Source organism: Hakea prostrata, chromosome 7 (genome assembly GCF_041222555.1).
Source record: "Hakea prostrata isolate BN-2017 chromosome 7, UWA_Hpros_2, whole genome shotgun sequence".
Taxonomy (NCBI): Eukaryota; Viridiplantae; Streptophyta; class Magnoliopsida; order Proteales; family Proteaceae; genus Hakea; species Hakea prostrata.
This window is the reverse complement of record NC_142606.1, coordinates 72,374,721-72,386,322: the sequence shown is the minus strand read 5'-3', so window position 1 is coordinate 72,386,322 and position 11,602 is coordinate 72,374,721. Positions and strand designations below refer to the sequence as shown.

The 11,602-nt window shown below is 36.9% G+C and overlaps 1 protein-coding gene and 1 pseudogene across 1 annotated transcript; one reads left to right on the top strand and one right to left on the bottom strand.

Annotated features, from left to right (window-relative positions):
• The first annotated feature begins 3,105 nt into the window (after positions 1 to 3,105).
• On the top strand, positions 3,106 to 3,903 carry LOC149012003 (auxin-responsive protein SAUR76 pseudogene; annotated as a pseudogene).
• Positions 3,904 to 8,670: 4,767 nt separating this feature from the next.
• Positions 8,671 to 11,009, bottom strand: LOC149012002 (uncharacterized). The gene is made up of 3 exons (XM_089163491.1): positions 10,664 to 11,009; positions 9,284 to 9,845; positions 8,671 to 9,182 (listed from the first exon to the last, which is right to left on the bottom strand). Exons 2-3 carry the CDS (start codon positions 9,780 to 9,782, stop codon positions 9,154 to 9,156), a joined length of 528 nt encoding a protein of 175 aa, XP_089019617.1. The 5' UTR covers positions 9,783 to 9,845; positions 10,664 to 11,009; the 3' UTR covers positions 8,671 to 9,153.
• Between the last annotated feature and the right edge of the window lie 593 nt (positions 11,010 to 11,602).

Genomic DNA, 11,602 nt, shown 5'->3' with positions numbered 1-11,602 from the left:
TCCAAAATTTTCTTTATCCATGCTTATAGAAATGGAAGAGAATAGACAGGAATAAAAGAGGAGAGAACAGAGAGGGATTGAGTAGTTAGTTTTTAATTAGGAATGACATTTATACCCATTACTTTACTTTTTAAAATTGTTCTCAATATTGAGGGGGGGGGGGGGGGGGGGATGGGCCATGGCCCCTCGACCCCAATGTAAGTCCACCCCTGGGTGGTGCTATTGGATAACCTAGCGTATTTTATTTGAATCAAAAGTGCTTTTCCTTTCTTGTTCTAGTAATTTGTTTTGGGTTTTGTATGTTTTAATGTGACACCATTCACCAAAAATAAAGTAAAGTATTTTTTTTTTTAAATTTATATTCTAAGTTAAGAGTTGAAACTACATCCATCATAAAGCAAATCCTACATGTTCATTTGTTAAGCTAAGTAGCCATTCTTTGGTTGCATCGTGTCTTAGATTACAAACTTTTTACTTGGATGAACTCGGTAGTATCGTTGCCAACATAGGATAAAGGGTAGGAGATAAGTGGCTTATCTCTCTACCTATGATTAGATATTTTGTTGTGTGTTATCACACCAGAGGTACTGTAGTTGTACTTTCTTCAGTTGGGCCCTTCGTATCATAGTCCAAGTGGTCTGTAGTATTTCATTCAAAAGGTTTCTTGCTAGTGCTCTCCATGTGCTTATTCCTGAATGATTCCATTCCACAAGAGTCATACGCTCCATTTGTCTCCGTCTAGTTCATTAGATACACTGCTCACCTAAGTATTGGTGAGTTTCCAAAGTCATTAGATGAGTTTAGACATTTGAAACAAGTAGGTTGTAGTATTATTTTTGAATTGTTTAATTCAGAGGAAAAATTCTAGTAATGCTATTCCATATCCATGATTCATATTTCTTTTTGTCTTTGGATCAAATAGTGTTGAGTTGGAAAGTATCTTGCTTTGAGAATTTTTCTCCAGAGTGAGTTTGGGTTATTGAGGAGTCTTCAACCTTGTTTGAGAAACAAAGCACAGTTAATTCGCTCCATTCTTTTAAATCCTAGTCCTCCTTGCTATTTAGATTTGTAGCATTGTTCCCAAAAGATGAATGTCAATTGTTTCACCTTGTTTGTTTTTTCCAACCAGAATCGTTGACATACTGCATCTAGTTTCCTACATACAGTTTTGGGAAAGCGAAAACACTGCATTAGACAAAAAGATTGGGATTGGAGTACCGATTTCAAGAGCACTTCCCTCACTGCATAGGATAGAAATGAGGCTTTCCAAGTTGCCGTTTTGTTCCCCATTTTTGCTAGGAGATGATCAAAGTTTTTTGTTTTAACACTTCCATGGAATAGTTGAGTTCCTAGGTAAATAGCATTCTTCTTCATTTCTTTAATTCTTAGCACTAACAAAATTGCTCATTTGTTTGCGTGATCCACATTTCTAGAGAAAAAAGACATTATTCTTTTCAAAGTTAATTTATTGTCTTGTAATATCAGAGAAGATGTCAATGACAGCTTGTAGTGCTAATATATCTTCATTTTTCGCTCTGCAAAAGAGAATGATGTCATCTACAAAAAAAATATGTGAGATTTTCGAAGTATTTTTAGTATTTTAGATACCTTTGAAGAGATTAAATTCTCCATATTTAGTGAGAATTCTAGATAGAACTTTTATTATATGATAGGAAGGAGATACGAGCTCAGGAGGCATCCCTGCCTTAGCCCTTTATATTGAGTGAATCATAGGTAGGGACTATCATTAAGTTTTACAGAAAACGAAACTGATGATATCAAAGTTTTGACAAGAGCCCACCAATGGTTATCAAAACCCCAAACTGGAAAAGTTTAGTTATAACTCTCCATTCAACCTTTTTTTGAAAACCAATATATGGTAGAGGGAAAAAATATTTGCATTAGGATTCTATAGCCTATTGTAATTCAAGGCTTTAATATTATTGCCTGTGTTTATTATTATTATTATTTTTTTTGGTTCAAATATTGCCTGTGTTTATTGATATATTAATTTTCTACTAAGTTCAATTACTCTAAAAGATTTATTTATTTATTTATTTAAAAAGAGCCAACAATCAATACTCGGAGGTCTTGGTTGGTGAACTTTAAAAGGTTTTTGACCAAAAAAAGAACTTTAAAAGGCTGTACTTGTACCAAACCTATAAATTATTCCCCCTCCCCCCATTTCCGTGGCTTCAATTGATTTTTATTTTCATCTTTTCTTTAAGTCTATAAATATGGATTGATTATCAAATTTGAGCCAAGACTAAATTTTTCTTGTACTTTTGTAAATTCATTTGGTTCATTCCCCCCCCCCCCCCATTTGGGTGAAGAGAGAATCTATTTATCTAAGATGATTTTACTTTTTATCTTTTTCTTTTGGTGAGAATTGTACTATTTAATTTTTCTTCCCATAGTAGATTGTATTATCAATATTTTTGAGTTCCATTAGACTGAAATATTTTGGATTCTGCACCTGAAAAGTTTAGGAGAACTAAATATACGAAGATAGCCCCTCTATGATACATTATATTTTTAAATTACTATATTTTTATTAGGAGTAAAATTTTATGTTACACTTATTCATTGGTTTATTTTATTTGTTCTATTTTTGGTGAAAGCTGGTTCTTTTTTTGGGGGGGGGGGAACGAGAATTTGAAAACCCAAGTGTGCAGGGTTCAACGCAGTCTGTACATTTTGAGAGTGGTTCAACTTCAATGTGCAGCACTGAGTTGCGCATGGTCACGATTGAACTGAGGTCGAAATCTTGACCACTCATTTTTTATATATTTTTTCAATATAGTTGGAAAAGAAAAAATATAAAAAATGAGTGGTCAAGATTTCGACCTCGATCACTCAATCTATCCTCACCGCATGCAGCTCAGTGCTGTTGTGCAATTACTAAAAGGCTCATCCTTGGGTCAGCAGGCAAGCTTTGGCCGCCAACAAAGGTCCTCGCTGCTATGAAACAGTGGACCCCACATCTTGCCGCTCGCCTCCAAAATAAACTAACTTTTTTCGCGCTTCGTTTTCTGGTCGTTGTTTATCTCCATAATATATATATGTACAAGAACCTTCCTCGTTCTTTCTCACTTCAACCATTACCCCAAAACCCTCCTCTCTAAGTTTCTTCTTCATCTGTTATCTCTTTCTCTCTATCGTCGTCTCCAAGGTAGAGAAGAGAAATGGCTAGAGGCGGTAAACTAACGAAGCTGAAGTCGGTGTTGAAGAGATTGCAGTCAATGAACAAGTCAGTTGGGCGAAGCAACAGCGACAATTCCATCGCCGCCGAAGAAGACTCCACCCCAAGAGGAGGAGGAGGAGAAAACGTTCCGGTAGGATATCAGGAAGTTTACGTCGGAAAGTCTCGCCGGCGGTACGTCATCAGCTCCAACGTCATTGAGCATCCTCTATTTCGCGAGCTTCTGGAGAAATCCGACGGGTCAGACTCCATGACTGTCGGATGCGAAGTGGTGTTGTTCGAACACATGCTCTGGATGCTAAAGAACGCAGAGCCACAGCAGGAGTCTTTAGACGAACTGGTCGACTTCTACGCTTGCTCATGAAGGATTCTAATTCTGTTCTATTCACTCACCCTACTACTGAGTCGCCGCAAGGAGATCGAGTATGATTTTCATTGTAAATTTAATTTCCTTTGTTCTTATTGGTTTTCTTTCTCCAAGGAATTAGAAGAAGAAAGAAAACGAAGTCATGAATTCAATTTCCATCAAGTGTGAAGTGTTGCTGAGGATTATGTTTTAACCCATTTTTAGAGAATTAGAAGTATGTGTTTCAATCTTGAATCCTGATCTTGATGGATTCTGTAATTCTCTTTATTAGTGTATCTTTCTCCAATTAATCATTTTCTTGTTATACAATCAATCCCCAGAGTATGACTTTGAGTACTATAGAGATCAACTTAGGATTTCCTTTTCATGATCAGAGATGAGGTAGGTGGTGTCTTTCATCTCAGAAGTGCAACTCATACAGCTCATATTTGAAGGAAGGAAGAAGACCCATACAGCTCAATTCGATGAGGACTTATCCTAACTACCATTTGGTCTCCTTTTTTCATCATATCATCCATGGAAGGAAATAGAGCAAATTTGCAATTAATATTCAATGATATATGGATAACCATGAATGTAATTAATTCCAAATCTAAATCAAATAGTAATATTCGATGCTATGAGGATTTGACAATTCATAACATTTTTTTAACTGATCAATACTCATGAGATGTCATTTTCAAAATATAACCTGTGAGGAGCTAATCTGTAAATTCCTCTGCAGGAGACAATGATATTTGATTCTAAAGGATTGATTTTGCTTGGGTTCAACTCCATTAATGAGCTGAACCATTAAGTGGGATGTCAACCGAGATGCATGATCCAACGGCTTAAAATCACGCTTAACGGTTCAGCAAAATCCCATGGTGATATTGAACCGATGCCTTTTTATTTGTGCTGAACCATTTTGGGTCAATATGTTGTTGTCTTGGTTTAATTTTGCAATGAGCAATTAGTGATTTTGGTCTTTGTACTAGGGTTTTCTTTGTCTTCTTCGTCTCTTCACTGTGATGTAATTTCTTGGTCTGTGCTTATAATCTTGTGGTAATGGTGTGCTTTTTAGTATCTCTAGTGTGAGATTAATGATTTGTACACTTATTTTTCCTAAGATTATAAGGCTTTTATAGTGCATTTGGGTTTGTATTTGAACCCCGGAGACCTAGGTATTGTTAAGACTAAAACTTTCATCATCAAATCTCTCGTCTCCTTCATTTTTCATTGTTGTTAATTTTCTTTAATATGGTACACATCTTGAATTGTAGGGTTACTTGTCCAACATAATCATATGATTAATTGGAGTTGGGCATCCTCAAGTACTTGCCCGGATTGATTGTCTCCCACCATTTTATATGGTTTTGTTTTTCACTTAAGAGATACACAGCATGTCTTAATTAATTGAAGGGAATGTTTTCCTTCATTATCAATGAATAGAGCTTACACATCAAATGTTGTATATGATATGATTTGTCAATTCGTTTATCCATCCCTGCTTTAGGCTGTGAAGTGAAGTCGATTTTATTGGGGGTAGCTGGGTAGGTAGGAAGTAATAGAGTTTGCCAGTTGGAGAAACACCTTAACGTAATTAGGAGTGTTAGAAGGTTAATTTGGGGTCCATATATATCTTTTTTAAAGCAAAACAGGGCGAGAGAGAGCTGGAGCAGGTGTTGCTGAAGCTTAATAAGATACAAATTCCTTACTAATCAACTTTGTTTATGTGAATTGAATGATTTGGGTTCTGTTCCTTATTCTTCTCCCTTTCAAGTTTAATACTCAGCCAATGATTGGGTAGGTAAAGATTCCTATTCTTTTTCTTTTTCTTCTATGGTTTTGCCTATTTATTTTTAATGGGTGGTGGTTGAAGGAGTGGTATACGACCATATCAACTATTAAATTAAGTCACAGGTAAGTAATTTTGAGTTTCTTAAATTTGGTCAATAGGGGAACCAATACTAGTGGAAGACAAAAGAAAAAAAAGAAAAGAAAAGCTTACCTACCAAGTTCAATCATCAGATGTCGAAACATAACCATTTCTTTATTGGATAGCCAATATCAATCATTCAAATCCTGCTTAAAATTCTCATCTTTTTGTATAATTTTAGTGCCCGATTAGTTGCATGGACAATGTATAAATCATATCTTAAAAAAGGAAAAAATATGAAAAAAAATAGAATAAAAGAATAAAGATAGAAACACTATAAAAGGGATGATGTTAGAAATACACTTCTTTATATATATAAAAAAGCATGCTGTATTATAGAGATTATGAATAAGATTAGAAATGATGTGACAGTGGAAGGATGTGAATTTTATTCTATTTTTAAATTAAGTATGCGTGATGTGAGAGTGGTACATCATCTTTTGGTCTGATTTGGATAGATTTTTGATAGGAAACAAGTAATGTGAGCTGTAGGAGAGGAGTGCTGCTTCAAAACATTTATAGTGCAAAAAAAGACCTTGAGCTGGATTTTTGGTGTGTTATTGGATGATGGTGGGGACATGGTGTGGTGTAAGGGTTTCCTTTCTTTTGTTTTACGTTACATACACCTATCATATGTAGGAAGTACTGTACTGATGAAAGTTGTACTTCAACCAAAACCATTCTATCACATGCAATGTCTACGATTCTCCAAAATCTTCTGCAGAAAATTGGACTCGATATGTCAAAGATTTTGGCTTAGAAAATCTACAGAAATCAACCCGTTAACTCTCATCTCGTGGGATAAATGCTGCAAACTGGAAGAAGAAGGATGTTTGGACTTCAAAAGAATGGATAATATAAACTACGCTTTATTGCTCAAATAAGATTGGAAGATGATCAATAACCCGAGAATCTATATCGATGAAACTCCTGAAAGCCAAATACTTCCCTAACACGTCATCCTTTGATCTCAAAGTAAAGAAGAAGAGAGGGTCCTGAACTTCAAACAGTACATGCAGTATACTACCTATGCTCCAAACTATGATCCTAAGAAAAGTTAGAAATGACAAAACCACATCTTTTTTGTTTGACCATTGGGTCTAAACATCCCTCGACCACACAGTGGGTCAACCAAATTTTCAAATATCTTGGCTCTACCTCTACTAAAGCAACAGTGAAAAAGTAATCTGATTAAACTCTGAAAGGCAACAAAGATGGAGTAAGGTAACTTATTCATGAATCTGAGATTTGAAATCTCGGTTCATACACGTTGAGAATTATGCCGTCTGGCTGCACAAATCTCCATATTCATGAAATCTAGAGATTGGCACCGTTAACACTAAAAACGTGGAATCAAGGATGTATGGGGTAAGGGTGGAGATCCGAGGATTTCAAAAAAGCTATACATTTGCACATTCACAAAAATCACGTCGATCAAATAGTTTTTGAGGATGAATCCACTGATTTCATTCCATAATCAAACATCTAATTTTATAAATTATAACTCCACAGAGACACGAGAATCAGTAGATTTGAAATCTCACGATGACGAAATCTGAACTGTAACAAAGCGCCTTAAGTAACTTATCATGCATCTATATATAAACTATACACGTACGTACCATGCATCTGAACTAGCACTAGATGTACATTTTGCAAGTGATTTGGCGAGCGTAAATCACCAAGGAAGGTAGGCAGCCAAGGCAGGCATGAGGAAAGCGTGGCGATGGAGTGGTGTTTGTAGCTACCCACTGAACGCATACGCATTCTGTGGGCAGGGGAAGACAACAAGGTTACGTTATCTGGTGATGATCTGTCTGTTTGTTGTATCTTTATGTATGTAGCGATCCACAGAGACACAGAGAGACAGAGAGAGAGAGAGCTCACGATGACGATGTGAACTGATCAAAGTTTGACTAGAAGCTGATGAATCTCAATATCAGCTGACATGGGATGTGGGGGCTACATTGCACCGGGACAACCATTCAGGGTCCACAGTGGCAAACGAGCTTTGCTTAATTTGGTTGCTGGGAATCAATGTCGTCAGATAAGCAGCAGATGAGTCGTGCATGCCTTCTCCAGTTCACAACATGAGAATGAATAAGACAACGTGTGAAGGAGAGATCAGACCCCATTCGATTCAGTGGCAAAATAATGGCTTACATCGAGATCTGATCTAGAGAGAGGAGAGAGGGGGGCAAGACACAAGCATCACATGTTATGGCTGTGTGAATGTATGGCAAGAGGGAAGCAAGCCCTTGTGAAGCCTATCACAACATGATCGGATCACTTGGTTCCATTAGAGATGATGGAGTGGAACTGTGTCAGGGAAGGGTTTTTGTCAGATGCACAGGGACAGAGTCAGGATTCAACATTGAAGTCACAATGACCTTTCTGCCCATTGAATATTCAAGATACACGCTCATCAACCTTAGTCAGATCCCTACGCTCGAGTAAATAGATTCTTTTATCAAAAAACACAAAACCCTGTTTCCATATGCGAAATATACACTTCTTCCAACTAGTATGGCCAAATGTTTGTATATGCAATCAAACCCGGGCTAAAATATCCACTTTGTAGTTTCTAGTAATAAAATAAAAACTACAACGAGAGAAATAGGGTAGAAAGTAGAGGATTTTTCTTAGCACTCATGCACCAACCAGTTCTGAGCAGTCAAACTCAAAAAATTACTTGTTGCTAAGTGCACCAAAATGCGTCGGTTCTGAAACTACAAAAGAGATGATTAATGTATCTAAAGAGACTTACATGACCAAAAACACAAAAGGCAAGAGAGTCCAGAGAAAAAACTAACAAAAAATATGAGAGCAGGGTGTTATTATATGATGAATTAGCTGTATGTTTTTAGATTTCCGAATTTGTAATGCTGCTTAATTAAGTGTCTTAAGAAAACTTCATCTTAGTGTCTACCTATTACCAGAAAGAAGAAAAAAAAAATTGTAGTATTCTTCCTTGCATTGGGCTGGATTGGGCTTAGACTGAGGCTTATGGGCCAGCCCAACATAACATACTCACCCTTTAGGTTGTCCAGCTCAGCCCCTCTGTTCGGGCTCAAGATGGGCTCACAAAGCAACTAAAGAAAATTCTAGATAGAAATCATAAAACATGGAAGTCATGATTGCACCAGGCAGGATTTACCCTAAGAAAGGGAGTGAGGGACTAAAATTGAATACATGATCTATAATATATAATTGCTAAACAATTCAAATAATTTGACACACAACGCATGTATGGCAAGACAAGCCGCTTAAACTGACTACATTAACCATGTACAAAATTGTGAACACAGCTGATCTTTCAATCAAAACATATATAGATTGATCTCCATTGAAGTGAACATCAAATTACAAGAATCAATCAAACCACAATGAATATATCATAATTCACAATCAGTGAATAATAATTTCTTCACTGATGCTACTGCTTCCCCCGTATAGAGAGTTTTCTAGCACCAAATTGTGTGACGAAATCCTGTCTACATGCCCCTGACCCTGCTGCTCTCCGTTCTTCTCACTTAATACTTAAATGGAGAACTTACTTTACACCACCAAAACCCTCCAATTTGATTATTTTCTTCTTCTTCTTCTTCTTCTTCTTCTTTTTCTTCTTTTTAATTCTATACAAATCCATGCATGCTAAGGTTTCATTTATTCCTCTACGGATGATGATTGTCCTTCTGCAAAATGGGCAATAGATTTAAGTTCAGTCAAGCATAAAATAATCATTCATTCTGAGTGGTTACTGGGAAGTGATGAATAAGGTATATTAATTTATTACCAGCATGGGCATCAGAATGATCCTGGTGATCCTTGTGGTTGTTCTCCATGAACTGCAAGAGGAACTTAAAGGTCTCGATCTCGCAAGGAATGGTGAGCCCGCCTTTGTGATCAAACCCAAATTCCTCCTCAGCTTTCTCCAATAACAACTTGAAGATTGGGAGGCTGAGATAGCTAGTGGGAATGATGAACCTTCGTAGCTCTGGTCCAACATAGACTGCCAAATATCCTTTGGGAACATCAGGTGGTGGTTCTGGGCTGTTCCAGTTCTCCTCATCTGAATCACACAACACATATGAGTTCTTGAGCCTCCTGTTTATTGCCGGTGAGATTCCTCCATGACCACTACTGTCTTCTGGCGAGGAAGGGCTGTTGTTGATGTTGTTGTTGCTATTGTTCTCCTTCTCCGTTATGGTCATGGACTGCCACTTCTGCAGCAATTCTCTCAGTCGAACCATTTGCCGGATTCCATTCACCTTTCCTCCCTCCTCATCATCCATGGTGAAGAACCTTGTAAATTTTTTTTTCTTCTTTCTTTTCTATCACCACAATGCGACTTGGGGCTTTCAATCCCATGCCAAGGAGATTCCCATCAGATATGTCAGAATTATTCAAATATTTTTAAAACAGGATTAACTGAAGGTTAATGAGAGACATGCAGTAACGTGCAAATGCATATAGAAAATATGTATGCATCAGAAAAAAAAAATCGACAACAACATAACATATTAATTAAATATGTGTTCTAACTTCTAACCCAGATGTGAGATTACATTATATTAATCAAATTACATCGTCTAAGGTTAAAAAGACAATGGAGTTGATGGGAATCCAATATAGCTTTTAAAGATTCTCCGACCAGAACCACCATGCCAGTTAACCAAAGGGTGAAGGAAAACCATACTATATATCTACAAAATATAGGATCAAATCGTCTTCACCTTTCTTTTTTTTTCCTTTCCCTGGATTATAGGGTTTTATTTAGACAAGATTTAGAATCTTTAATGAGTAACCATGATGTGAATCGTCAACAAGTAACCACAAAAATGGCCATGAGAGATTCAGAAGCTACATTCTTTGATGCTACTTCAGTTATGATTCAGCGAAATTCTTCAGATCCAAAGAAACTTTCGGCTGAAGTTACTCTAATTCTATGCAGTTTCACCAGAAATACGTGAACGAGAAGAAATCAAACCATAAGACGAAAGGAAAATCATGAAAACGGTTACTTTAAATGAGAAGAACCTATAGATCCAGTGCATCTAACAACAAAAGAAAGGAAAAATGTATAGATACAGTTCATCAGAAAAACCAAAAGAATTAGAATTAAAACGAAAGAAAGAGTAAACGTAGAAGATCTATCTGGGGGTGGGGGAGGTACCTGTTTTGGCAATGGAGGTGCTCCGTCAAAGGTAAAACTGACGAAAATCCGCCATCAGAACTATGAAGGTTGCAAAGAGCGGGCTCCCGAGTTTGAGAGAGAAAGGGTTCAGAGACGAGTTCTGATGAAAAAAAAAAGGATATGCGTTCAAACAAAACCTCTCAATATTCTATAAATCTGTACATCCATAACGAAACATCTCCTTCTGGTTGCTTTCTTCTCCCTCCTCTCTAGCACTGACGACCGTTTCGGAATGGAACCGAATTTTCAGCTTCCTTCTAAAATAAGCGGGGCGGTTCTGATGATTTCTCAATTATAGACTTGAAAAGATAGTTGAAACTGAAAAGGATTAAATTAGGAGACAGACAGGAACAATATAACTTTCTAACTTTCTCTTCTCTGGGTAGATATGAATTATCAAGTTTAACTTCTCTAGTGCTCCAAATCCATACCGGTCTGGTTCCCGGTTTATAAACACTTCCATAGCTTTTGCTTATTTATAGGTAGACCTGTAAACGGATCAGATTTTGGTCCGATACACTAATATCGGAATCCGAATCCGAAACTTTATCGGATATCCGATAATTATCCGATCCGATGAACTGGCTATTTTCTGATTTCCGATTATCCGATTACCGAGTTACTTGGTATCTGAATCCAATTATCATCCATTTTCAAATAAAAAAAATGTTGAATACTTTTCTCTATCCGGATAAATATTTATCCGGATATTATCCGATCCGATAAGCAATTATTCAAAGCGATTCGAATCCGGCTACTTAGCGGACGGATACCGATATTTTCCTGGTAAGAAAATTTTCGGATACGGATACCCTTAAACGAATACGAATGCGAATTCGGAGGCGGATTTTGACTATCCATTTACAAGTCTATTTATAGGAGGTTGCTCAGTCAATATTAAGTGTAAGTGTCACGCAC